Here is a 27,554-nt window from a genome sequence, read left to right on the forward strand (position 1 = left end):
TTACTAGTCTCGTTAGAAGCTTGAGCTCGGCTCGACAAAGCTCGCGAGCTTTGGAACAGGCTCAGGCTCGGCTCGTTTGGAGCTCGAGCTGAGCTCGAATCGAGCCTAGGATGAGTCGAGCTCGAATAGCTCGCGAACCTCGAGCTTTTTTGACAGCCCTAGATAGGACTATAGTATGCAACGCACGGTGCAAGTGCGCGTGAAAGAACGGTGTTTCTTTCCTCTCCCTCTCTTCTATTTTAGCAAGTCTTCTGTGTAGTTGGAGATGATAACATATTTTTATAATGGGAAACTATCTAATCTCTCGAAAGTATATCCCTTCGTTGTTCATATGTCACTCAAATGGTAGTGAAAAAAAATATGAGAAGATATATTAACACATGATATATCACGCTATAAATATGCAAGTTAAAATTTAACTTCTATATATCATAACGGAAAACAAATAAATTAAACTAAGCTAGTTAGATATTGACTGTTAAATTTGTTTTTTTTTGGTTATACGACATGTAGAAGGGATCCAGAATTTTATTAGGACCTGGCCCATTCCTTGAAAAAGGAGGCCTACAAAGAAAGGAATAAGTTCATCTGAGGTCCTTTAACTTATTAACGAATCCGATTTTCGTCCTTCAACCCCAAAACCAGAAACAACGGGTCCCTCAACTATCAAAACCAATATAGATGGCGGTTTTGGTTCACGTGGCGCCTACGTGGCTGGTTTGACTTGATCTTCATTTGACGTGGCTCTAACATGGCGCTTACGTGGCAATTCGATCCAGAAAAATAATAAAACCGATGGGATCCACATGTTAGTTTTAGACATAAAAATAATAGAAAAGGTGGGACCCACGTGGGCCCCACATGTCATCCTCACTCTCCCCTCCCCTCTTCTCTCTGTCTATCTTTTTCTTTTCTTTTTCATTCCTTTTCTTCTTTTTCTTTAGAAGCTGGTATCTGGCGGCCGACACGAGAGGGCGACCGACAACGCGAGCGCCGCGTCGGCGGAGAGGGCGGCCGAGGCAGGAGAGGAGCGGTGACGCGCATGGGCCGGCGGGAGAGGAAGGGGACGCGGGAGGTGGCCCTAGCTGCGGCGGCCGGTGGGAGAGGAGATGGTGTCGACGGTGAGGAGGATGCTCGTCACGGTCGGCGAGCGCGGCGCACACGCGGCGGGCCGAGGAAGGTAGCGGGGACGACGATGAGAGGAGGTGGAGCACGAATCTGGACAGCGGACTGTGGCGGCGGAGCGACTGAGGTCGAGCAGCGTGACCTGGCCGCGTCCCCCTCACCAGCCAACGCGGGAGATCTGGTGGTGGTGGTGGCCGGTGGTGGTTTCTGAACCACCAGGCGCGTCGCAATCCCAGAGCTTGGGCCCCGACAGGGTCTAGGTCATCGCACGGAGGAGCATCGGCGCGGGCAGTCGTCGTCGCCGAAGTTGGCACGGAAGAGGGTTATCCTTGTTGTCGCCGGACGGGCAGCGGCCGGAGGCCCGGACTAGAGCGTCGGAGCATGCCGACTACCACCACAACCGCCTCTTGCTGCTATGGATCGCCGCGGCCACCTCCTCGCCGGCCATCCCGCTCGAACGCCGTCTTCTTGCTGCCCCAAAGGCTGCTGCAACATTGCGCATGGAGGATATGGGGCGGCGCCCCTGGCCCCACCGTCCGCCCGCGCTAGAGAAGCGGAAGGCCGAGCACCGCCTTGGCCCCGCCGTCCTGCGCTAGAGAAGAGGATGGGCGGCTGCTGCCTTTGGCCCCACCATCTGCTGAGGAAGAGGAGTATCCCATTGTTTTTTAGTCTAACTGGTATGCGGGCCCCACATTTATTTTTTTTTAATATTTTGCTTTTAGTGATCACTGCCACATAGGACGAGGACCAAGTCAAACCAGCCACATCACTGTCACGTCAGCCTAAACCACCATCTAAATCGAGGGCCTTATTTGCACCGGTTATGATAGTTGAGGGACCCGTTGTATCTGGTTTTGGGGTTCAAGGACGAAAATCGGATTCGATGACAAGTTAAGGGATCTCAGGTGAACTTATTCCACAAGGAAATCATTCACGAACTAGATTATATGCATTTTTGGAAGCCCACGGGACAGGAAATTACCGGCCCTATCCACATCACTTCCCAGGGGGATAGGATTTCCCGGCCCTTTCCACCCATAAGCTCGCGTCATTCGCTGATCGCATCTCCGTCGTCACGAGCAGCCGCCGCCTCCGCCTCTCCCACCCGCGAGATTCCGCCGTCACCGACCGCAAGCTGCACTTCCCTCTTCTTCTAACTGATGTCAGGCGACGGCCCTCGATGGTAATGTTCCGGTGAGACAAAAATGAACTTCTTTTTAATTTCTTTCGATGAAAGGACTAATAATCCTCCCACAAGTTTAGGACTCCTGATCATGGTTTAATTTTTTGGTTTGGCCGATTCTATTGGAGGTCACCAGTATAAGGAAATTTCTGTCCGAAATTTTGAACAAATGTTAGTCAGATTTGAACAAAATATTATCAAATTCACAAAATAAAAATAAAAATTTTGGTCGAAATAATATCGTATCGGGGGATCCGAAATGGCTGAAATTTCTAACCATGCTCCTATTCCTGAATGAAGCATAAGTTCCGTTACAGTTTGATCTAATCTCGGCACATTTGAATTTGATCTAATCTCGGCACATTTGAAATTGATTTGTCTCTGCAAGAGGGCTTTGATATCTATGGGGTGAAATTGATTTGTCTCTGCAAGAGGGCTTTGATATCTATGGGCTTGTTTGGTTCTTTACCCTACCAATTCATTGGTAGTGCCAAAGTCTAGGAAAATTTTGGCACTACCAAAATATTGGTAGGGTAAAATTATTTAGCTAACATTTGGATTGCTACCAATTTAAAGCCAAATTCTTATAGCATAGTGAAGAAACTTCTAGAATATGACCAAATATTTTAGGGGCACTACCAAATATTTAGTCTCAATCCAAACTAACACACAAACTATTCAATTTGCCAATAAATTGGTAGGGTATGTTTTTGGCATCAAACCAAAACGGCCCTATACGAGATGAAGGAAAATGCCTGACCTGCCGACCATGGACGACGACGACGACAAGATGGGCACTCACGCACAGGTGCAGCAGCTGCCCGACGAGCTGCTCTTGGAGATCCTGCTCCGCCTGCCGCCCCGCGCCATCGCGCGCTGCCTCGCCGTCTGCTCGGCCTGGAGCTCCGCCGTCTCCGCCGCGGCCTTCCGCCGCGCCCACGCCGACCGCCCGGCCGCCGTCTGCAAGGCCACCGCCACGGCGATCGACTGCTGCGACCGCGACGCCGTCGTCCTCGACGCGTTCCTCGGCCGCTGGCACCGCGGCAACGTCCACACCACGCCGCGGTCTCCGCGCGGCCTCGTGTTCCCGGCGGCCATGGCCCCCGAGCCCGACACCCCGTGGGTACTCGATACGCTGGTCGTCGGCTCCTGGGACGGCGTGCTCTGCGTCGAGCGAGGTGCTCCTCTGCTCCGGGGAAGCCGCTGGGACGCCGGCGTCCATCACTGGCCCAAATCCGGCCGGCTCCGGGAGTACGTGCTCTGGAACCCACTCGCCATGACCCGCGCCACCGTCTCTCCGCCGCCCGGCCGCGGCGCTGTCATCGGAGGCTACGCCCACCCGGCCACCATGCGCTTCCACCTACTTCACGCCGCCGGCGAGGCCGCACGCCGTCCAGGTAGCCTCGGCCTGTTCGTCCCGACCGTCTTCCGTGTCCAGCGAGTCGGAGACGGCGCCTGGCGCGAGGTTCCCCTCCCTCTCCTGGAACAACAAGACGATCACGCGCACGCGCAGCTGCAGATGCACGGCGCTCGCTCCGTCGCCCTGCACGGCAACCTGCACTGGCTGGTGCAGCGGGGTGGATCGGCCGGACCCGGACGGCTGCAGGTGCTCGTGTTCGAGCCGGCGCGCGAGAGGTTCCGGCTGATGGAGGCGCCGCCACGGCGCCATGGCGAGGAGGACGACCTGGCAAGATCGCGGATCGTCGTCCTGTCCAACGGCAAGCTCTGCGCCGTGGCCGTGCGCCCGGCCACCAGCACGATGGAGATGTGGGTGCTCGACTCCTCCTCCTCCGACGCGCCGCGGAGATGGCGGCTCGACGCGTACAGCCTCCGGCGAAGGAAGTGGACGAGGGTGTGCGCCGCGCGCCCCAGGAGTGGTTCCGTGGGCGTGGCGCTGCTGCCGCACCGGGAGAGCGTTGCTGATGATCAGCCCAGCTTCGGCGAGGCGTCCCGGCTGCTCGACCACACCATCGACATCGACGTCGATGACCAGTACTTGTCTATGAACCCAATTACTTTGTTTTGTTACTGAACACCGATTGAGTTATTTATATCAGCTTAGTTTTATTAATTTTAGGAAATGAATAAAATAAGAACTATCTTATAAAGAATTAATTTGTTGGTGGTATTTTTGTTTGTTTGATGTTAGAAGTTAAACTAACCAACGTCAAATATAAAAGGAAGGACGTAGTAATATGCTAGGATGATTGAATCTGACTCTGCTACATGCGCCTTCATTGGGCGAATCGATACGGGAAACTGTTTTAATTACCACCCGTTTATTACATGTCATCTAAACGGTTATGAAAATAATTGATATGATAAGATAGTTTAATATGTAAAATATCACTCCACAAACATATAAGTTAAAATTCGACTTCTACAAAAATAACAAACAAAACGTTAATTACTATTTGTATAATTGCAGCTAAATTTGTTATTTTTGTTACAATTTGTAGAAGTTGAATTTGAAATTGCATGTTTGTGGAGTAATATTACATATTAATATATTTTGTCATTTTTTTGAATTTTTTCATAACCATTTAAGTTGACATGCAATAAACGGGTGGACGTCCACTCGAGTGATTAGAATCCATCTCGATACAGATATCTTACTCAGTAACGCATGCTTGACTCTCCACACACACCCAGATAGGTGTTTTAAAATTCATATACATAGGGAACTCTAGATTTCAGATGATTGAAATTGTCAATAATTTTAGTCATTTTTCTCGTCCCTTTGATGGCAATCCAATGATCCTCGTTGCTTCTCTTTTTCACCCCTTTTTAAAAGGTTGACCTACATACTTAAACATACAAAATTTACAAGAAATAAATCTATAATTAATAAAATTTACAAAATTACATGAAAATGATGCAAACTTAGATAAAAAAAAATGAAGTGAAGCCACATATAACAATAAAATTGCAGTTAAGAAGTAAAACTACACATTACATACTACCGCAATTTTAGACATAGGAATACATATATGGTGTGCAGCGGTCGGATCCACCGCTAGCTCCCGCGCCCCTCGCAGTCCGCCGGGGTCGCCGCCGTCGCCATTGGCGGTCCGCCGTTGTCACGCGCCCGTCCCACGGCCGGATCCGTCGTCTGCGACCCTGCAGCAGCCGGATCCACCGTTCCCACGCCCATCCCGGGCGGGGATTTGTGGCCCGAGCCCCTCGCAGGTCGTCGTGGTCACTGCCGTCTCCGTCGCCGGTCCGCCGAGGTCACACCGATCGATGCCGAGAGGAGGAGGAGAAGATGTGGACGCCGAGAGTAGGAGGAGAAGCTGTGGCCTGTGGGAGGAGAGGTTGGGGGAGGTAGGGGAGAGGTAGGAAATGAGGAGGAGGTGAGGTGAGAGGAGAAGACAAGATCGTCGGTGGGAGTGGAAAGAGATAACATCCGTGCGATTTTGATATAGGGAATTTCTTTTCACAGTCGGTGCTCCTTATCTACCGCCAGCTAAAATCAATTTTTTACCAGCGGTTGTTTAAGTGGGCTGCCAGCGAAAATAGGTTCTTAGCCCCTCACCCCTCGTTATAATTTTGTAGGTGGATTTCACAAAAAGCCGCCAGTGAAAATAATATGGTACCGCCATGAAAAATCGATTTTGTAGTTGTGATAGCTCTTCCTGCAGAATATTTTTTTTTCTTCCGTCTGGTCCGTGCTTCCGCGGGACCAGTATAATAGTAGGTATTAAATACCTCTAAGTTGACTTCTTAAAAAAATGACGTCATTTGTAATTTTTCACGGAAACTAATATTTCATGGTATTTGTATACTGTAGTCCTTTTCTGCTTTACTTACGTAGGCTATTTCTCATGTATTTTCAGAAAGTTTTGATCCATGTTTTAGAAGAAGCTGGCTATACAAAAGATTCACATTTTACTCTACCAGACTTTATGAAATTAAGCTCCAATCTAGTACTTTATTCCCTTGGATCTCTTTAACCTCAACATACAAATATTTTCTGCACCAGTGTATCAGGAGCATACACATTTGATTGATTTTCCGTGAATCAGCTAGATGTTCTAGAACGATTATATCTTGTCTGTTATTTGATTGATTTTATTTTGAATAAGCTGATAATGATCTAATTAAAGTATAGTTGCCATCATCTCCGTATTTGTTGTAAATCGTTCATCACATCACTTCAGGTTTCATAGCATTATCGGGAAAAGTTCTCAAACTAGGATGAATAAAGTTTCCTCTAAAGCAAATAAGTGAGAAATGTGATGCGTATCGAGGACTTTAATCTTTCAGAAACAAACATAAGTTGTCTACGAGAGACTATAAGCCAGTTATAAACATATTTTAAGAAGATAAAAGAAGAGAGATAAGAGCAGTGGGCTATAAGTGTAGATACAATAGCAGACTATAAGCCAGCTATAAACATATTTTAATGAGATAAAAGAGGAGAGATAAGAGCAGTGGGCTATAGATTTGTAGCCAGCTACAGCACGGACTCCAAGACGCATTTGTGTATGACAGGTGGGCCAGATATTGATTTTGTAGCATATGTTTATAGATAACTATTGTATGAATTGGATATTAAGTTAACTATAGATTGATTTGGAGCCTGTAGTAGGTTTCGCCAACCCATATAGATCCTGAAGATAAAAGAATCGACTGAACAAATAACTTCGATTTCGAATACTGAACGATAACCCGCATAGATTCTACATATATTTAACAACATGCTATGGTAAAGTATAGGTCCAAATAGATATTTCGAAAAGAAAATTTAAATGGTAATCCAATAATATTATTTTTAGCAAATAAAATTTAGTTTACAATTAATTATTTAACTATTTATTGATTTAAAGAGTTGAATTAAATATGGTCGCGCCTTACTGAGTGGCACGGAGGGGGAGAAAATATTTTTATAGGGAGTAGAGATGCTGGCCATGGTCGTCGACGATGAGCTGAAGCCGCCACTGTTGGGAATAGTCCCACATTACTAATCTAGGGGGAGTTGAACCAACTTAAAAGTGGGGGGAGCCCCTTACCTCTTGACCTAGCTTTTGGGATGTAGCAAGGCTTTCTCCCAATTGGGCCAACGTCTCCCGATTTTGGGCCAACAAGTTGGTATCAGAGACAAACCCATAATCTCTATTGCTTGTGCACACTCAGGGTGGTGTAAACCCAAAGCCCAGTGGACAGCGGGTGTGAGGCCGATCAGTGGACCACGGGTGTGAGGCCCGTATGTGCCTGTGTGTGGGGCTGATCAGGGCTAAGGGGTACCAATGTGTGACGGGGGAAATTGTTGGGAATAGTCCCACATTGCTAATTTAGGGGGAGTTAAACCAACTTAAAAGTGGGAGAGCCCCTCACCACTTGAACTAGCTTTTGAGGTGTAGCAAGGCTTTCTCCCGGTTGGGCCAACGTCTTCCGGTTTTGGGCCAACAGCCGCGACGCCTCGCCGAAGCTCACGTCGTGCCGCACGACGCTGCGGCAGCAGCGTGGCGAAGCGGGAGACGGACACCGTCGACCACGCCCTGCGCCGGCATACGCGTCGATGTTGGCCGTCGTTGTGGAGGATCACCTCCTCGCCCTCCGCGTCGCCCTGCACCGCTGACACCTGCGTCGCCGACGAGAAAGCCCTCGACAGGTCGCGCTTGTCCCACATCATCACCAGGCCGACCCTCTCCGCGAGCCGCCACGCCCGCGCGCCGCCGGAGGAGTCGTCGTCGTCGAGCACCCACATCTCCATCGTGTTCGTCGCCGGCGAGACGGCCACGGCGCAGAGCTTGCCGACGCCGGACAGGACGACGACCCGCGACATGGCCCGGCCTTTCTTCTCCTCCCCCCCCCCCCCCCCCCCCCCCGCCACGGCTGTCGTCCCACGGCGGCGCCTCCATCAGCCGGAACCTCTCGCGCGCTGTGTCGAACACGAGCACGTTCAACCGCGCGGTCGAGCCCGAGCCACGCTGCACCATCCAATGCAGGTTCCCGTGCAAGCTGACGGATTGAGATGCCTGCATCCTGAGAAAGATTATGGTTCTCCTTCTCCGCTGCAATTTTGCATGTTTGCGTCGTCGTGGCCGTCTTCTTCTTCCTGCTGTTCCAGGAGGGGAACCTCGCGCCAGGCGCCGCCGTCTCCGACTCGCCGGACACGGATGGCCGTCGCGGCGAACAGGCCACGTTCCGCCTCGCCGGCGGCGTGCAGGAGGTGGAAGCGCATGGTGGCCGGGTGGGCGTAGGCGCCGATGATGACGCCGCGGTCGCCGCCGGGCGCCGGGGGAGGGACGGTAGCGCAGGCCCGGGTGAGCGGGTTCCAGAGCACGAACTCCCGCTCCCGCCGCTCCGGCTGCGTGTTGTCTAGGTCGGGCCCGAACCTGAAGAACCGAGAAGTGTACTCGACGTCGACGCAGACGACGCCGTCCCAGGAGCCGACGACCCAGGTGAGGGCGTGGTGCCGCCATGGTCGCGAGCTGGAGGCGGGGACGGCGGCGTGGTGTGTGGACGTTGCCGCGGTACCAGCGGCCGCGGAACGTGTCGAGAAGCAAGGCCTTGCAGTAGCGCCATGGCTTGCCAAAATATGCCAATTCGGAGGTGACCTTGACGACAGCGGCCGGGCGGTGGGCGGCGAGGGCGCGGTGGAAGGTCGGGGCAGAGACGGCGGAGCGCCAGGCCTTGCAGACGGCGAGGCAGCGCACGATGGTGCGCGGCGGCAGGCGGGCCAGGATGTCCTGGATCACCTTAGATGCCTCCAATAATTCAGAGAAACAAACAGCTCGCAGCTTATTCTATGTCAGCTTATTATAATCTAGCTTAGAGTAATCTGATTTAATAATCTAGATTACAATAATCTTAAGCTGAAACAAACAGGACCTTAGTATGAGAACTTTATAAGTGATCGTATAAATATAACAACTTGCAAGGTAGGTACGATTTTGATACAATAAACTAAGAAATTATGCGACAACTTAATTATTTGGAGCATTTTCTACATAGATTCAATTTAAGTAATTATTTTGACAATATACTAGTGTGGATTTGTATAAGCATATTTATATTTTTATTATAATAATTAATAACTTGAAGTCAATTAAACTGGATGTAAAAATTATTATATTTCGGTTGATATTTGAGAAGGTAAAGAAAACGAAAAAAAATTTTAAGGTAATTGGATGTAAACTGTATATGCAATATAATTACTAAAGATTAAATTTAATATCTAAGGTAATATCTGTAGGATTGCTATGTAATGGCATTATTGATATCGGGAAAAAAACTCACCTAGCATATGCCTAGCCAAATTGATGCACCAAAATACAAATTGTCAAGTTCTTGTAGTAGAACGCACCTACCTGTCAAGTTGTTACACTTGGACGCTCATTTCTCAAGTTCTTGCACTATATCGCACCCACCTGCCAAGTTGTACCGTGGGTGCAATTTACTCTTCTTTCTTCTACAGATTTTTGGAAGCCAACCTTGCAGGTTTCGAGTACCATTAGGTGCATCTGGTACTAGCAAGTACTAACCCCTTCCAGCTGTTAGATCTTGTGTGATGGATGGTCAGGATTCGGTACCTCCTCTTCAAAAAGGGCCCAAATAAATTGATTCATTATTTTGTTTTGTTTGAAGGAAAATGATTATGCACATTGGCTGGCTATGTACACACAATTGACCTGTTATAAGCATGAGGTCTCTGTTATACGTCATATATCATCACATTTATCATTTACAGCAGTACCAGAAAAGATCTCCATACAGATTAAGAGTTCTGAATCTTTAGAGAGTGCTTAAAATAAATCATTTAGGGAATGGAAAAAAAACTGCAATCAGATGAACCAACATACTGCAATGCAAATTCAGTGCAAACAAACTCCTAGCGCACTCAATCCCTTATTTTCAACATGCTACATGTAGATATTCAGCGTTTATTTTCTGAACCAAACTGATATACACTACTTGTGTTTCATACTTGCAGTAGTGGTCTCGTGCCATTGTGCAACAACACAGACAAGACTAAACCAGATCAACTTCTATAGTGTCCTAATTCTGGAGAAAAGGGATAGCTTCCCAAAAAAAATAAATACAGATCAAAGTGCCAGTATTAACCACCCACAACTAAACTTGTTGTTAAAACTCAATCTCGAAACATGACAAAAAAAAGCTCATCAAGATGTTCTATGCCAACTATCCATGTTGCATCAGCCAACAGGTGAATCTTGATAATTGAACAATTAACAAGCTAGCAATCCATGTAGAAAATCTCAGATCATTGGATTAAGAAGGCGTGCATGTATCCAACTACTGCATTATATTAATAAATTCACAAAATCCAGATGTACCACAAAGCAAAAAAGGCTTTTACTGACATGCAGCCAGAGAGATTGCTAACCTTAAAGCAGAAAGGGCCAAAAAATGTATACTCCATGCTGGTTGTTTACACACACAAATACTACAGAATTGACCTGTTATACATATGAGATTAACAAAAATTGAGGAGCAAGGAACAGAGTAGCAGCAAGCATAAACATGAATATAAAAGAGAACTTGATCACTCCATGTTCAGTTAAATAAAGTCCAAAGGAGCTCTGAATATGCAGTAGCACTTAAAATGTCAGAGATCAGAACTAGCTTACTAATACCAACAGGCAGAACCGATCATACATAATTCAGGCAGAATTTTCATTGGGGGAAGGAAAACCTGAATGCAGATGATGCAACTTACAGCAATGTCAGCAACATCAGTGTAAACAAACTCCTATAAACCTACATTCAGATGCTTTTTTCCCTCGAAATTAACTAGATAGATACAAAATGACACTACTCTGTTTCCTATACAGCCAATGAACCACAAACTCAACCAGATAAAATTCCAGTGCTCTAATTCATGAGTAAAATAATCTCAGTTTATTACTTGAATCCTCAAAAGATACAGAACAAACTACCCGTATTAACCACCCATGGCTAAACTTATTCCTAAATTTGAATCCCCAAACATGACAGAAAAAAATATTTAAGAACATCTTGACAATTGAACAATTAACAAGCGCTAGCAATCTTGGTAGAAAATCACACATCATCAGATTAAGAAGGCATGGTCGCATGGTTATATCTTTTTTTTTTGAACGGAAGTCGCATGGTTATATCTGAGAAAACACTACTTCATTATAAAAAAAATCCACAGAATTCAGGTGAGGATCGACATAGAGGTAGCACAACTGCACAAAATCAACCAAAATGTTCAACCAATGTTTCAGAATTCATCGGTCAAACGTCACGAACAGGTCATAAATCAGGAACAGGTTGATCGAATGGCAAACACGAGTAAGAGATAGACAGACCAACGAGGAATCAAGCATAAGAAGTCTCGACGGAATCAGTTGGCGCCGGATACATCCTGCCGGGCGCCGACGGCCCTCTCGGTGCCCAACTTCGCATTCCCGATCGCGCCCTGGAGGTTATCATCGGCGGCGAAGAGCTCCTCCTCGACGCCAGGGACACGCGCGGATGGTCCAGCAGAGGGAGGATCGCATCCAGGTTGCTGCGGCACCCGTCAACACTGACGTCCTTGCCGGCTTCATGGAGCTTTGGTTCTAGCGTTCCACTCCGCGAGGTACCAAGGAGGCCGATCTCGCCCAGACGCGTCGATGGGTTGACGCTGCCGTCGTGGAGCGCGAGGAGCTCGGCCACCCCACCTTCATGAGGGACATCGCGGAGGAGAGATTTCTGGACGCGTCCCCCGAGCTCTCCCATCGCAAGCTGGATGGATCCTGGTGCGCGCGGCGGCCGCCTCCTCCTCGTCCCCCCGCGTGCATCGGTGACGTCACGTGCGCCAGCGCCTTGGCGACGTAGTAACAAACAGAACTCTAAAGCAAATTGGTACTAAGTCTTAATGTATTGCTACAACTAGAACTCTTGAAGAATCAGAGGACCAAAGTCGTCCTTCCCATTTCCAGTAGAAAAAAGGAGTATAGGACTTCATTTCAGCTGAAAGAGAACAGCAAAAGTGGAGATCAGTAGCAAATCTGAGCCGTATGTTCACCATGCGCCGGTGCAGCTAGTTCAGTTTCTTCGCCTTGACAACAGAATCGTCCAGGCATCGGACAACTCCTGAGCAACGGCTTCCTGAGCGCAGCGCATCTCATTCGTTGCCATAGTGGCCTCGAGGGCAGCGACTGCCGTGAATTTTTCGGCCTCCGATGCCCACACATCCCACAGCGGGCACCCGTAGGCAACGCTACCCATGATGACGAGGGCGACCTTGCCCGCCTCGGCGTTTGACACCGTATCGATCACCCTCTTCAGCGCCTTGCTGATGTGGTCAACGGCTTCCTGGTGGTGGACGTCCCAGCTGCGGTACGCCGGGTCATCCTGCTGGGCGCCGAGGTGCGCGACGTAGCGAGCGAGGACGTGCCTTGTCTTCGCGTGGAGAACGGTGCTCTGCGAGATCTCGCGGCGGGCGTCCTCAAGGGCCACGGTGGGGCAGATTCCCTCGGGATCCAGCTGGTAGGCAGAATTTCCTTCGACGGGGACGGCCGCCGCCGGCGTCTCCTGGCGTAAGTTCACGCGCAGCATAGCGACGCGTTCCTGGAGCTTGCCATGGGCATCTCGGATCAACCTGAGCGCTTTCAGCCCGCCGGTGGCGACGAGCAGGAAGGCTCCAGGGAGTGTCCTCTCAATCTCTTGCCACCACTTGTCCACCGCCGCCGGTGGAGCTCTTCCGCGACGCAGAATCGCTACGGCGTCGAAGAACTCGAGAGCAACAGATTGGCGCGCCCGGAGCACCTCGTCCAGCGCCAGGGTGGCCTCCAAAGCGGCCTGGTCCACGAGCTTCTCGGCCGCCGACGTCCACTCTGCCCACAGCTGGAGCGGGGGCTGGGGCTGGGAGAGGAGGGTCTCGGCGATGTCGACGGCGTCCTTGGCCGCCTCGGCATGCGACGCGGCTTCGCTAACCTTCTCCAGCGCCTTATCGGTGAAGCGGATGGCGTCCTGGTGGTGGACCTCCCAGCTGCGGTACGCCGGGTCATCTTGCTGGACGCCGAGGTGCGCGACGACGTAGCGAGCGAAGACGTGCCTGGTCTTCCCGTGGCGAGCGCCGCTCTGCGAGATCTCGCGGCGGGCCTCCTCGAGGATCTCGGTGGGGATGACTCCTTCGGCGGCCGGGTCGCCGAAGAGGTTCATGGCGATGGCCGCCGGCATGCCCAAGTGTATCCGGCGGAACAAAGTTCCGCGCACTTGTAGATTGCTGTGGGCGACTTCGATCAACCTGGTGGCTTCCATCTCGCAGCTGACTAGCATGAGCGTCTCGGGCACTCTCCACGCAAGCTCCTCCCACTCGTCCATTGCCGCCGATCGAGCTCTCTCCTTCTCCCTCTCCCTCTCCGCTCTTTCTAAGTTTCTAGCTTCGGCTTGGGCGGTTTGGATGGAGACGAAGACGAGGACGCAATTTATAGAGAGGCGCTGCTGGAGGGAGGAGGGGAAATGTGGCTTGCCGGTGAAGACAGACACGGGAATCTCTGTGTCACTGACAACTCCTGCACCCGCAGTTTCAATTTTTTTAACCTTACAACCGTGGGCCCCACGTATCTTCCAGGCTGGCTATTTCATATCTCATGCTCGCGAGCGGCGAGGAGAAGGCGCGGCCGCCGCGCGCACCAGGATCCACAGCTTGCGCGCGATGGGAGAGCTCGTGGACGCGTCCAGAGATCTCGCCTCAGCGAAGTCCCTCATGAAGGCGGCCGATCTCCTCGCGCTCCACCTCCACGGCGGCAGTGTCAACCCGGCCGTCGACGCTTCTGGGCGGGATCAACCACCTTGGCGCCCAGTATGTACCTCGCGGAGCGGAACGCCTGTGACTAAGCTCCGTGATGAAGCCGGGGAGGACCTGGATGCGATCCTCCTCATGCTGGACCATCCGAATCTCCCTGGCGTCGACGGCTTGATCTAGGTGGAGCGCGCCGCCGCCGATGGTTACCTCCTGGCCGCGATAGGGAGCGCGGAGTTGGGCAACGAGAGGGCCTTGGGCGCCCGGGGGGATGTATCCGGCGCCAACTGATTCCGTCGAGTCTTCGTATGTTTGATACCTCGTTCTTCTGTCCATCTCTTTTTCGTGTTTGCCATTTGACCTGCTCCTGCTTTGTTACCTGTTCGTGTCGTCTGTCTGATCGATGAATTCTGAAACATTGGTTGAACATTTTGGTTGCATTTGTGCACTTTTGCTAGCTGTACGACTCGATCCTCACCTGGATTCTGTGGATTTTTTTTTTTTGACGCGGATTATGTGGATTTTTGATAATGAAGTAGTGTTTTCTCGGACATATCCATGCCTTTTTAATCCGATGACGTGAGAGTTTCTACCTCGATTACTAGGTTGTTAATTGTTCAATTGTCAAGATGTTCTGAAATTTTTTTGCTGCCATGTTTGGGGATTCAGATTTAAGAACAAGTTTGGCCGTGGGTGGTTAATACAGGCAGTTTGTTCAGTATCTTTTGGGGTTCCAAGTGATAAACTGAGATTATTTCATTCACGAATTAGAGCATTGGAACTTGATTTGATTGAGTTTGTGGCTGTATAGGAAACAGAGTATGGAGCGATCAAGCTCTTTTATATCTTCATGTTTTATGCCTGCCGCTACTCTGTTCCTTGCTCCTCAATTTTTTTTAATCTCTTACGTGTAACAGGTAAATTCTGTAGTATTTGTGTGTAAACAAACAGGTAATGAGTAAAAATGTTTTGGGCACTTTCTGCTCAAGGTTAGCCATCACTGTGACTGCATGTCAGTAAAAGTCTTTTTTTTTTCTTTCTCCTACATGTGGGTTCTGTCAATTTTTGAGAATGCAGTAGTTCTTTCTTGGATATATGAGTGCCCTCTTAATCAAATGATATGAGATTTTCCTCATGGATTGCTAGCTTGTTAATTGCACAATTATCAATATGCACCTGTTGGATAATGCAGCAGGGATAGTTGAGATAGAACATCTTGGAGCGCTTGTTCTTTTGTGTCATGTTTGGAGATTGAGATTTAAGAACAAGTTTAGCTGTGGGTGGTTTGCACTGGGGATTTTGTTCTGTTTCTTTTCGGAATATCAACTAGCATGAACTGGGCTATCCATTAATTCCAGAACTAGGACTGTAGGAGACTAGAAGTTGATTTGGTTTAATCTGTGCCTTTGTTGTACAATGGCACAATGGTCGCGCTGCTCGCCGCATCTTGCTTTCGTAGGGCTCCATTTGTTTGGTCGATAGATCACTGAAATCGCTTGCAATTTCCTCTGGCGCGTGCGTACCGAACTACCAATCATGCGAATTCGTGTGCAAACACATAAGTAGATGATGTTCATCACAATCTGAGATTCAGCAGCAGATTCGCATTCCATTTGCTAGCGGCAGTGTTCCAAATTTGATCAACCACACTAGTAAATGCGTCACAACTCTGAAATTTTTACATGGGCGCGGTTTGAATGGAGACGAAGACGAGGAACAGCCCATTACGGTTCATTATGCCACTTGGGACAAATTAACGTCCCGAATTTCCCCAAAAACTTAATAGGCCCATCAAGCCCCAATTAAAGAGCGCAGAGTTGTGAACATGTACGTTCAGAACTCAGACGCAGAAACGCGTGCTGTTCCTAACTGTAACCGCATATATAGATACAAATAGAAGCATTATTGTTTTTTCACTTTTGATGATATATAGAAGCCCTAACGCCCGTAACAACAACTAGGCAATCAAATTAGTTGCCTTTTTTCCATGGAGTCCACCACCACCACGCGCGAGGCGAAACTGCTGCGGCGAAATCCATCTGATCACCACGACAGCGGCGGAGGCGGAGGCAACGACCTGATCAGTCACCTCAGCGATGACATCCTGGCGCACATCCTCGCCTCCCTACCCAGCATGACGGACGTGATGCGCGCGTGCGCGGTCTCGCGGCGATGGCGCCATCTTGGGGCGCGTGTCCCCGTCCTCAGATTCTTCTGCCTCGATCACGACTTCAGCGAGCAGGAGAAGCTCGACCGGTTCATCGCCTTCGTTAACAATATCCTTGCCAGGCGCGCCGATGATGGCACTAGTACTACTGTAGTAGAGGAGCTCGAGATCTCCTTTAAGTTGTTCAATAGCCGTTGCATGAGTGGCGGCAGCAAACGCGTCGTGCCATCAGTGGATGTTGCCCAAGTCGACGCGTGGATTCAGTATGGTATGCAGCATGTATCCAAGTCTTTCACCCTACAACTTAACTACATGCTGCCATTGAACTTGCACAACAGCAATAGCAGCAACGGCTGCATGCAGGTTTTGGGTAGTAATAAGCTTATGATTACCTGCGGCGGCGGCGCGACGAGGTTGGAGAGCATGGTCTTGTCGTTGAACAAAGCGTGTCTCCGCCGCCTTCCCACGAACGTGACGCTCGATTCGCTTGTACATCTCACGCTCGAGGATGTTGATGATCTCAATCAGCTCTTGTCAACAGCACGCTGCCCTTCTCTGCGGAAGCTATGCTTGCACAAGCAAACTGTGAGTCCGGCGACAACGACAGATCAGTCGTTGCATCTGGAGTCCAACGAGCTTTTAAAGGTGTCGTTGGATTGGATCTGGAGCCGTGCTTTGGTGTTGGAGCTCAGGACTCCCAGGCTCCGTGTTTTCCACACGAGGAACGCGTCCATAGGAAGGTTGGTGATATCAGCGCCGAGGCTAGAGGAGTTGACGTTCTTCTACACGAGGGTGGCTTCCATTGTCCAAGTCGAGGATATGCCGTGCGTGCGGATCTTTGAGACTGAGATGAGTTCACTACGACGACCCGAATGTAATGACCACGTAAATCAAACTAGGATTCGGCTCCTACGATGCTGCAAATTCCTTCAATTTCTCACGTTACACCTAACTATTACCCAGGTACGTACGTGTTGTATATACGAGCTAGAGAAATTTCATAGTCCTTGAAAAAGTGCCTCGAGATACCAAAATTTTACACTAAATTTTTTTTTTACCTCGAGGTACTTAGTACCCAGAGATATTAAATTTTACACTAGAAAGGGTGGTAATTCCTGGTACTTTTCAAGGATGGATGATAAAATTATACATGTTACAATTTTTTTCAGACTGTGATTAGCTTTAGTTTCACTCGCATATATTATTTATAACATAATACTGAGTTTTCTTTTGTTATACTCCATAATTTTACTATATAGGACACTTATATAGAGCACCAAGGTATCAAATACATAAATTCACTTAAATTTTTAAATTTTTTGAAATTATGAGTTCAAATTCAGTTCAAACTTGTTTGAACTAGTTAGTAAAGAAGTTAATGTTTATACCTAAATATTTTAAAAATTTTCATACTCAATTGAATTGAGTATATACTTAATTTGAATCTTGGTGCCCGAGCACCATGATGCAGTGCATGCATGTGAGACATAACAGAAATAAAGTATGGTACAAATATTCGTCATGTCTTCAACTTTAGGATTATTAATAAGCTAACAATGATCCTTTAATTTGTGCAGAAAGACGGTCACGATAGTGCAGAGGTTGAGCTGATAAAAGATATACCACAACTTCCTCACGCTACATCTTTATCATTACAGGTTTTTGCACAGGTTTATGATATTGCTAGTGTGTTATGTCTTCTTACTCGGTGCAAATTTCTCAAACATCTCGAACTTAACATAAAATATTGTTCGATGGTAAGCTGCTACTCCGTTGTTTATTAACTGATCAGTAGTTTAATAACTTACATCGATTTAATTCATCGAATTGATGATGGTTTTCCATAGGCAGAATATTGCAAAAGACCTACAGGTATCGGTACCCAAAATCAGAGGGATCATCATATCATCTCGTTAGAGCATCTTCAGGATATAAAGATTACCAGCGCTTACAAACGACAGTACGAAGCTAGGCTCCTGAAATTCTTACATGCAAGCGCACCGGCCTTGAAGAAGATGATAGTAGCATTCATATCAGCCTTTATGCTATCCCAGAGCTTACAAATATGTGCGAAAGAATGCGAAGAATTTCTACATAGCATTCCACTTAATAAGGAAGGAAAGTGGGCATTTTGCTACCATGGTGCTCATATGCAAGATTTTACAACGTTCGAGTGGACGCCAATAAAAAAAGTAGAGTGCAGACAGATAGTACATATGGATTAATCAATCGATACTGGGTATGCTATTTGTTAGAATTCTTTTTTTTTCCTATCGTAAACGTGCAAAATAATTGCATGTCAATATATTAGAAGAAAAAAAGGTTTTGTTACACAACGCAATCGGCCAGACAGACCTATGTTGGAGGAACAATAATAAAATGACCAAAACAGAAAAGGAAAAAAAAAACCACTACGAAGAAAAACTACTCCAACAAACAAGAGAGAGGAGGTGGAGCCGCACTACACTCCCAGGAGATCCCCAAAAGCGGCAATGCCTACGGAAGCTCACAGATGGCCTTCCGAGCGGATGGACTCAAAAAGCATGGAGACTGAAGAGAGTGCAGAGTCGAAAACAGTTCCGCTCCTTCCACAGTTGCCAAGAGACCAGAAGGACTAAGAGTCGAAGCCGGAGGAAAGATGCTCCGGTAAGCGGGCCCTAGAATTTGTTAGAATTCAAAATTTTGTACAACTAGTACTGAGCTCTAGTTTGAGTTGGATGCTTTCACCAGTTCCCTTTTTTCCCCCCTCAAGAATTTATCGTGGTTATTTTCCTTTTCTCAATAGGAATTTTATGGTTTTTACATGGTATATATTGTTGTGGCTACCCTCGACAGTCGCGAATAATGCCTTGAATAACGTGACAACACATGCAACATGTTTAATGTCAGAATTTGCAGTTTTCACTAGCTGCATGAAAATGCCCAAAATATTTATGCACATTTACTGGTAGTGTACACACAGATAAAAACTTGACCTGTTATATGATATTAAGAAAATTCGAGTGCAAGGGACAGAGTAATTACAGCGAGAATAAAACATAAAGATAAAAGAAAATTTGATCACTCCATATTGAGTTAAATAAAGTCCAAAAAAGGGTTCTGAATAAGCACTAGCACTTAAAATGGTCAGAGGTCAGAGCTAGTATCTTATTCTCGCTAATACCAATAGGCAGAACAGATCATACATAATGCAGGTAGAATTTTGATTGGGAAAAGGAAAAACTGCACGCAGATGAACAAACATAGGCAACTGCTTCAGAAGAAACAGATGGACACAATGGCACTAGTACTACTCTGTTTCCACAAAAAAACTCAACCAGATCAAGTCCCAAATCTCTAATTTGTGAATAAATGAAAATCTCGGTTATTTATGGAGTATTACTCGAATCCCAAAAGATACAGAACAAGTTGCCCATATCAACCAGCCGCAGCTAGACTTGTTCTTAAATCTGAATCCCCAAAGATGACATGACATAATTTTTTTTGTAAGAACATCTTGACAAATCAACAATTAACAAGCTAGCAATACAGGTAGAAAATCTCGCGTCGTCGGATTAAGAAGGCATGTATATATCCGAGAAAACACTAGTACCTCATTATCAAAAATCCACATAACAATCCAGGTGAGGATCGACATAGAGCTAGCACAAGTGCACAAAAGCAACCAAAATTTTCAAACAATGTTTCAGAATTCATCGATCAGACGACACGATCACACGAACAGTAACAAAGCAGGAGCAGGTCGAACGGCAAGCGCGAAAAAGAGATGGACAGATGAACGAGGTACGTATCAAGCATACGAAGACTCAACGGAATCAACTGGCGCCGGACACGTCCTGCCGGGCGGCGGTGGCCATCTCGGCGCTCCGCTGAACGGCCACTATCGCGGCCTCGAGGTCGGCGACGGCGGCGAGGCGCTCGGCGTTGATCATGCCCTGCACGTCTGGTAGACGACCTACATGGTCCAGCAGGAGGAGGGCCGCGTCGAGGTGGCCGCGGCACCCGTCCACAAGGGCGTACGCCTTCCGGGCGTCACTCTCGGCGTAGCTGAGCTTGATTGCGGCGCTCTGCTCCGCGAGGTAGTTCACCCTGAGAAGACGCACAGACAGCAGGGTTGATGCCGTCGCCGCGGAGAGCGAGGAGCCTGGCCGCCACCGTGAAGGAAATCGCGGAGGCGAGATTGCTGCACGAGCTCTCATCCCCGAGGCCGAGCGCGTCCAGCGCGAGCTGGATCGTATCTCGCACGGTGTTCGCATCGCCCGCGACCATCGACGACGACGACGACGTCAGTTGCGGCAGCAAGGCGTGGAGGCTCTCACGCACGCCATCGACGCGGATCGCCGCCTCCTCCACAAGCCTCCCGAACTGCGCCTTCCACACCTCCGCCGCCATCTCGCTCGCTCGCTCGCTCGCTCGCTGGGTGTTCAACAATTTGTTTCTGGAAGGATTTCGAGTCGAGGCGTGGCGTGGCGTGGTTGCGGTTGGTATGAAATATTAGCAAGCGGCCAGCCTGGAAGAGACGTGGGGCCCACGACTGTAACGGATTTCTCACCTCGGGTGGGGTGAGTGAAAAAATGTAAATACTCGCTGTTAAAAATTTGAAACAGCGGGCGGGTGGGCGCAAAGCTGCTTGTCAGTGAGACGGTAATTTCCCGTGTTCTTATCCAGCAAGCCACATTTCCACGGAAAAAAAAAGTAAATTGCGTTTAGGGCCACCTTTTATCACAAAAGTTTCACTTTGGACTACCCTTAAAACCTTTTCACTTTGGACTAGATTAATTTGCCTTTTCCCCGCAAAAAAAAGAAGATTAATTTGCCTTTGTTTCACTTTGAACCACCCAAAAACTTTTTCGAGCACATAAATGATTTTAACCACATCGGCACCCATAAACCGATAATCTTCCCGATTTACATGTAGACTATTCTTCGCAAGATTAGAGGGTAGATACAACTAGAAAAGTAACTTGGGGTGGTCCAAACCGCAACAAAGGTAATCTTACCTAGTCTAAAGTGAAAATATTAGTTAGAGGGTGGCCCAAAGTGAAACTTTAGTAATAAAAGGTGGACCAAAGTGCAATTAACTCTAAAAAATGCACATTCTCTTGCATGTTCTTAGCCTGGATTCGGCAAACAATAAGATGCTGATCATAATCAAACATTAAGATGAATTTGGTAGTTATATGTATGAGATGTGAAACCTGAATTTGGTAGTTATGTCTAAAACCTGAATTTGGGCCCCCATCGGTTGGTCTAGGCTTATTATAAGCCATAACGGCTTATTTGCGATTAAAACATGATATGTGAGTAAAACTTTTGTATATATGTTCTTAGTGATTGAAAAGCCAAAGTTAAAAAAAACCTATTGTAACGCTCCGCTTTTCGCGTGGCGTTAAAAAGCTAATTTACAAAAATCCTAATTGCGAAAATTCCGTTCTTTGAGTGTTGAGTCTAAGTTGTGCCAAAGATCTCAATTTAAAATCCCTCCCTTGTCTCAATACCCTGATATCAATGATCGCCTCCTCAAAATTTCCGCTCCAAAATAATCTCGAAGTTCGAATGCTTCTATTCGGATTTCAATCCAGAAACCCTAACCACAAATATCGCCTAATTCCGGAATCCAAAACCAGACTCCAACCCTAAAGCCCCTCCGATCAAATTCCCTCCTTGAGCTAGCTCTAACATCCAAGCTTCTCCCTCTCCTCGTCTCCATCGCTCTATCTATCTATCTATCTATCTATCTATCTATCTATCTATCTATCTATCTATCTATTGCATTCTACCGCCACATCCTTTGTTTCACCCCCGAACATTGATTTCTCCTTTTGTTTCCCTCTCAAATAATCCTTGAGCTGCCAAATACAAACATATCCCTAAAATATCAATTCTCGCTTTGAACTTCAACCACCCATCGACATCGAAAATCACGCCTCATCGAAATTCCTTCCCATTACCGAAAGTATCGAATTCACTCTTTGAATCCCCTCCTTGGTTTCTCCATATTTTGTTGAGTTCAAATATCCAATTTGAATTCAAATCCAGCGTCAAATGCTCCTCATATTCCTTAAAGAAATTTTCTGGGTAAACAGTCTATTATACCTCCGTCGATCTTTTGGGCTGATTCCTCCTTCCCCGGCCCAACTCTCCTCTCTCGGCATGTTTCCTCCCCCCCCCCCCCCCCACCAGCACGTGCGCCGCACGCGCTCTGAGCGAGAGGGAGCCCCCCCCCCCCCCCCCTCTCTCTCTCTCTCTCTCTCTCTCTCTCTCTCGGCGTCGCTTCCCACCGACGCCGCCCAAAATTCCGGCCGCCGCCTTCGATTCCCGCGTGCCCACGCACGTGGCCGGCCGCCTGGGCGCCGCCATCGCTACCCTCGGTCGTCGCTTGCCCCGACGACCACCGTGTCCGCGCTCGCCTTCAAACCGTCCCCATCCTTTTTGCAGTCATCGCCGGCGTCATCCTCTCGGGCCCGGCGCCCCATGCCGCGTGCATCCAAAACCGTGAGGCGCGGCTCGTTCTCATCCCTTTCCTCCCAAAACGGAAGGAGCAAAGCTCCCTTTCCTCCTCCTTTCGCTTTTTCCCTTCCCGGGTAGCGAGCTCCCTGCCTCAACTCCTTGGCTTCTTGCTCAAGAGGCAGAGCCGCTGACGCCGCTGCAGCACCTCGCCGCCCCCACCTTGACCGCGCCCGCTCGCCCGTGCCAACCCTCCCGCGCCCCGCGTTCAATTCGCTCCGCCCGATCCACCGCCTCCGCCGCCCAACGCATCCACGCCGTCGCCGTTTTCGCGTCACCCACGAAAGCGTCGATGCTGCTTGCGGTCGCTAGCCGAGCGCCAGCTCGCATGCGCCCTCCTCGGTCCTCGCCTATAAATACCACCCCTTGAGCCCCAATCCATCCCCTTGGTCTCATGCTCCTAGGAACGGAGCACCGCCGACTCCTTCGTCGCTGGCCGTCGCCGCCGCGACCAAGAACGTCTCTTCGCCGCCACTGGGCCGCCCCATCCTCGCGCTCCCCTCTTCTTCCCCGGCCACGCCGTCTTGGCGCCGTGCCGCTCCCGTCGCGGTGATCATCTCGCCACGGGCGGACAACTCCATCAGCCCGCCTCGGCGTCAAACCCGCCAGGACATCCTTGCCGCCGGCATCCCCTTTCTCGCTTCCGAGCCCTCATCACCAACGCCGTCTCGCCTCGCCCGTCGGTGAGCTACTCGCCTCCTCCCTGCTCTTATCGCCACGGTCGCACCGTTCTTTTCCCCTCCCGCGCCGTGCTGCTGTTCTTGCCGCCGCGGGCAACCACGCGCCGCCATCGGCCATCCTCTCCTCGCTGTCGGTTCTCTTCCCCTTCTCGTCGCCGTCGCTCTGTTTCACCGCCGCCGCCGGTCGGTCCCGCGCCGAATCCTCTCGCCGCCACCCACCTTGAGCTCTAACAAACCACCCCAAACCGTCGCTCCGCCCGCCGGCCTCCTCTTTTGCCCCTGCGCCGTGCCGTCCTTTCCGCCGCCGCCGTGCACACGGTTGCGCACCGCCGTTGGCCTCCCTCCTCTCCTTGATTCCCGGCGCCACCATTATCCCCGTGCCCCCTCGGACCTCCCCGAAGCGCCGCCGCAGTCGCTAGCTTCGCCCTCTGCGCCCGCGCCGTGCCGCTCCCGCCGCCGCCGCCGGACGCCGTCGCTGGCCCTCCTCCGACCCCGGCGCCCTAATCCGCGCCGGTGGAAGGGATCCAATCCTCCTCCTCTTGCCTCCGGCGCCGTCCCCTCCCTCTGGCTCGCTGCCGCTCGCCGGCGCCGTTGCGCCGCCGTAAGCCGTCCGATCCGGGCGAGCTCTGCCTCCCTCTCCTTCTCTCTTGCGCTTACGTGGCAGCCCACGTGGCATTTGACCCAGTCCACAGCGCCAAGTCAGCCACCCCTCTCTCCTCTGGCTCGTGGGCTTGGCCCATTGGCCAGCCTTCCTCCTCGGCCTAACAAAACATAGAAAGTTCACTTTTACTCCCTCCTCCAAGTCCAGTGCCCACACACCCAAGAGCTAAAAGTCCACAATTGCTACCTCCAATTGCTCCTCTCTCTCACTCGACCTTCTTGTTGGCCCCACTCTTCAATGAGTCAAAGATATTCTTGAGAATATTTTTTCCAATATTCCACAAGTATTTCCTTTCTTTTTCCAAAATTCCATAAAGTCCTTTATCCTATTCCGGGATTCCAATAATTCATTCCCTCGGTCCCGCATGTCAGTGACTATCAATAATATTCTTGAGAATATTATTTCTATAAATTCCATAAACCATTTTTCGTATTCCAGAAAATTCTGACAAATCATCTTCTTGTCCAGAAAATTTATTTAAACTTCCAAAATTCATATCTCTTGATCCGTAACTCCGATTTACCCCGTTCCACTTTCAATAATTCCATTAAATTGTGATCTATCTAATGGCACTATTAATTAGCCTAAATAGGATATTTTATTTGGTCTTTGTTTAGGTTTTTGATTGTTTGCGCCTAGTTGTGGTTACCGGATATTTTTCTTCAAGCGGATTTCTCGAAGATTTGTGAAGCTTCGTGAAGACTCTGAGCAAGGCAAGCCACCTTTGAACATATTGAGCCTATATTTGAACTTAACTAGTTGAATCCCCACGCGTTGCTGCGGGCTTAATAAGTTATTTCAAACATAAAAAGTTAGTGTGAAACTGTGAACCAAAATGTATGCTTTTTATTACTTTCAGTGTGGTGTCAAAGAGACTCATGTGCATTTATATGTTAAAGCCTCCTGGTTTATGGTACATACTGAATTCAAAATAACAAATCGGTGTAAATTGGATTTCATTATAGTAGTCCAGGAAAATGTTTGATTATACACATACTTGATACTACCACGGCACACAACATACTGTAGATTACAAAAATGACAAATGAATTATTCGAAAGGGAGTTGACACTGCACTCTACAATCTACATATTTAAAACCAATTTGAACAAATTGGTTTTAAATATGTATTCCAATAAGGGAGGTAGAAACTTAATTTTCATGTCTAAAGTACCATATGGTGTGTGAGGGATTAATATGGGGTGATTAGTTACGGGTTTACAGCCACTATATGGCTATAACATTAACTGAGCATTGTAAGGTTTGGTCCCGTTTTCTCCTTAAAATGGGATATCTTCTTCTTAATATAAAACGTCGGCAACTGCCTGACCGTTCGAAAAAAAAAAAAGAAATAACACATTTTGAGATTTTTTATGCTGCTGGCAATTGACATTAATTGATTCTTGTTGTAAAGGCGACTACCTTCTGCTGGAGTACATGTAGTTTATATTTAATTGTAGTGTGACTGTCTTCTGCCGGAGTTCATGGAGAGGCAAATGCTACATTGGTTTCAGAAAATAGGGGGAAATCTTATACATGGATTAGGCAGGGATAATAATAATCCTGAAATAGGAATTTGCATTCAAAAAGTGTAATCCTAATGGACTACTGTCGGAAAAAGATAATTAATAAAGAGATCAACAAAAATATAAATTAAGCAAATATTCTATATATGTAGCTTATATTTACCTGTTTAGTTACCTGTGCCCATGGAGATGATTCTTTGATTCCTGAACTTTCAATATTCCAATAAAAAATTTTGTGCTACCCTTTTAAAGCTGAGATCGAAGACCCTTTTTTGTTTTTGCATGCATGAGGGCATGACATTGAAGAGGAACGTATGAATATCATTGAGATAGAACATGGACTGTTGCAAATGGAAAGATTTATAACCTGCAGTAGTGCAATTTCACCTTGAATATAGTCTGTAAACAATTTCCATTAACTGAATTAACCAACCAGAAAAGAAGTGGAGATAGATACCTTCTGCACAGAAGTACTTCTACGGCAGTGGCCAGAGATGTATGGTCTACCATCTTTAGTGCAGGAGGAGAATGCGGCCAACTGTTGTGCTCGGTAGATCCATCCAAAGCAAGCAAATTACATGGATTGAGCTAACTCACAGTTTTCTCGCATGCAGAACTGCTGAAGATGTGACCAAACTGAAAGCAGAGTAGATTAATCCGGTGCCATGCTTGAGAATACCAGCGTCGTGGTGATGATATGAGTAAGAAGAGACCCTGCGAGTGTTGGTAAATCGACGCAGTTATAGTTGAAGTAGGCAATTGATAGCGGCTGTTTTTTCTAGTTTAATTGGCAGTGATTGATGAAGAGGAAAGGATGGGTGGAGCGCAGGATATGAACGGCCTCTGTCGCTCCGTCTCCCAAGTATGTGAGGATTGCACGGTCCAGGACCAGGAAGCAAGCCGATCGAAATCCCCGTCAATGCGTGGCTTCGCGGAGTGTGTCCAGCAGAGGTTTGCAGGAGTTCGGACGGGCTTGACAGGGCCTGCTAACCAACTTGGGCCTGATTTCTGTGTCCAGCCGAGAATAAGATCTAACGGTGTTTGGCATCTGACAATAGATTGATCAGACGGCTCTACGGCTCTAAAGTCTCAATGACGTGGCTTAACCTGGTGCTTCCTTTATAGGAGCTAATGTTGTAGTTGGTACCAACTATATAGGAAGAAGGGATTATATTGCTTGTAAAATATTATGCATTGATAGGATTGCACTTAATCTGTTTGCCCCGTCTACGAGGTAGACCGGTGGGCCTACCTAACTTGTTGCATCTGATCCTTCCATTGTTAATTGTTATATCATGTTCCCTTGTAACCATCTAGTTGTGCCTCGATATTCATGCACTCTGTGCGAGTATCGACGGTCACCTTCAAACTTAAAATCTGAGTAACTTCTTGGGTAAAACTTGGTTTACAAAAGCTTTGGAAAACCCGACGCTTGGATCGGTGCCTTGTGAAAGAAAATGAGTTTTAAAAATGAAACTCGCGACACAAGGCCATTCCTGGGCGGAATACTTGTGCGGTCGCATCTAAGGACCGATTCCTATGGAATTACATCCAAGCATACAATAGTGCGACCACATGGGTGGAATGGGACGCCCCTGGCTGAGTAAATAGCTAATCAGGGGAGCCTTGATGCCAAGAGACATGTGGATTCAACGGGGTGGTGTCGGGGAGAATCCCCGGGCTTCCTGGCACAGTATGGTCTGGGACCAAACTTGTTGTTGGTCTGGGACCCCTCTCGTTGGCATATGGCAATCCTGTGTCGGCTTTCGAAATGCCTTGTCATGAAAGCCCCAAAGTCACCAGACGTGGCTATTCTGCACGGGCTGGGTGACCCGGGTTAGTAATGTCGTCTGGGTAAAGTGTACCCCCTCTGCAGAGGTTAACAAACTGTTCGAACAGCCGTGCCCACGGTCATGGGCGGATGTGAGGTGATTCCTTAGTGTAGTTTTTGTTTTACCCTATTTTATGAAAAGATGTTAA

The 27,554-nt window shown here is 48.3% G+C and overlaps 4 protein-coding genes, 1 long non-coding RNA gene and 2 pseudogenes across 6 annotated transcripts; 3 read left to right on the forward strand and 4 right to left on the reverse strand.

The window, feature by feature from the left end:
• The first annotated feature begins 2,164 nt into the window (after window positions 1-2,164).
• Window positions 2,165-4,436, forward strand: LOC4332943 (uncharacterized). Of its 2 annotated transcripts, none has more exons than XM_066308306.1 (2): window positions 2,165-2,319; window positions 3,010-4,436. In XM_066308306.1, the coding sequence occupies exon 2, from the start codon at window positions 3,060-3,062 to the stop codon at window positions 4,338-4,340; it is 1,281 nt and encodes a 426-aa protein (XP_066164403.1). In that variant the 5' UTR covers window positions 2,165-2,319; window positions 3,010-3,059; the 3' UTR covers window positions 4,341-4,436. The 2 variants fall into 2 exon arrangements, with proteins under 2 accessions (XP_066164403.1, XP_066164402.1); XM_066308305.1 differs by having other exon boundaries at window positions 2,173-2,308.
• A 3,186-nt stretch (window positions 4,437-7,622) lies between these two features.
• On the reverse strand, window positions 7,623-9,777 carry LOC136355540 (uncharacterized; annotated as a pseudogene).
• Window positions 9,778-11,519: 1,742 nt separating this feature from the next.
• Window positions 11,520-12,219, reverse strand: LOC107280295 (uncharacterized; annotated as a pseudogene).
• Window positions 12,144-13,683, reverse strand: LOC4332944 (uncharacterized). Its single transcript, XM_015774836.3, has one exon. It carries the CDS (start codon window positions 13,610-13,612, stop codon window positions 12,332-12,334), a length of 1,281 nt encoding a protein of 426 aa, XP_015630322.1. The 5' UTR covers window positions 13,613-13,683; the 3' UTR covers window positions 12,144-12,331.
• Window positions 13,684-16,020: 2,337 nt separating this feature from the next.
• Window positions 16,021-17,811, forward strand: LOC136355630 (putative F-box/LRR-repeat protein At5g02700). The gene is made up of 3 exons (XM_066308462.1): window positions 16,021-16,794; window positions 16,888-17,141; window positions 17,778-17,811. Exons 1-3 carry the CDS (start codon window positions 16,021-16,023, stop codon window positions 17,809-17,811), a joined length of 1,062 nt encoding a protein of 353 aa, XP_066164559.1.
• A 2,031-nt stretch (window positions 17,812-19,842) lies between these two features.
• On the reverse strand, window positions 19,843-20,660 carry LOC4332945 (uncharacterized). The gene has a single exon (XM_015774631.3). The coding sequence runs from the start codon at window positions 20,454-20,456 to the stop codon at window positions 20,016-20,018; it is 441 nt and encodes a 146-aa protein (XP_015630117.1). The 5' UTR covers window positions 20,457-20,660; the 3' UTR covers window positions 19,843-20,015.
• Window positions 20,661-22,767: 2,107 nt separating this feature from the next.
• On the forward strand, window positions 22,768-26,830 carry LOC107280222 (uncharacterized). Its single transcript, XR_010740086.1, has 4 exons — window positions 22,768-23,390; window positions 24,666-24,761; window positions 26,189-26,275; window positions 26,357-26,830. It is a non-coding gene; the product is annotated as an uncharacterized lncRNA (long non-coding RNA).
• The last annotated feature ends 724 nt before the right edge of the window (window positions 26,831-27,554 follow it).

Source organism: Oryza sativa, chromosome 3 (genome assembly GCF_034140825.1).
Source record: "Oryza sativa Japonica Group chromosome 3, ASM3414082v1".
NCBI classification, from domain to species: Eukaryota; Viridiplantae; Streptophyta; class Magnoliopsida; order Poales; family Poaceae; genus Oryza; species Oryza sativa.

Coding starts and splice junctions, on each gene's coding strand:
- LOC4332943 (XM_066308306.1), top strand. CDS start 3,060: ATGCCTGACCTGCCGACCATGGACGACGACGACGACAAGATGGGCACT.
- LOC4332944 (XM_015774836.3), bottom strand. CDS start 13,612: ATGGACGAGTGGGAGGAGCTTGCGTGGAGAGTGCCCGAGACGCTCATG.
- LOC136355630 (XM_066308462.1), top strand. CDS start 16,021: ATGGAGTCCACCACCACCACGCGCGAGGCGAAACTGCTGCGGCGAAAT. Junction 16,795..16,887: donor ACAAGCAAACTGTGAGTCCG/GCGACAACGACA, acceptor TTGGTGTTGGAG/CTCAGGACTCCCAGGCTCCG. Junction 17,142..17,777: donor AAATTCCTTCAATTTCTCAC/GTTACACCTAAC, acceptor TAATTTGTGCAG/AAAGACGGTCACGATAGTGC.
- LOC4332945 (XM_015774631.3), bottom strand. CDS start 20,456: ATGCGAACACCGTGCGAGATACGATCCAGCTCGCGCTGGACGCGCTCG.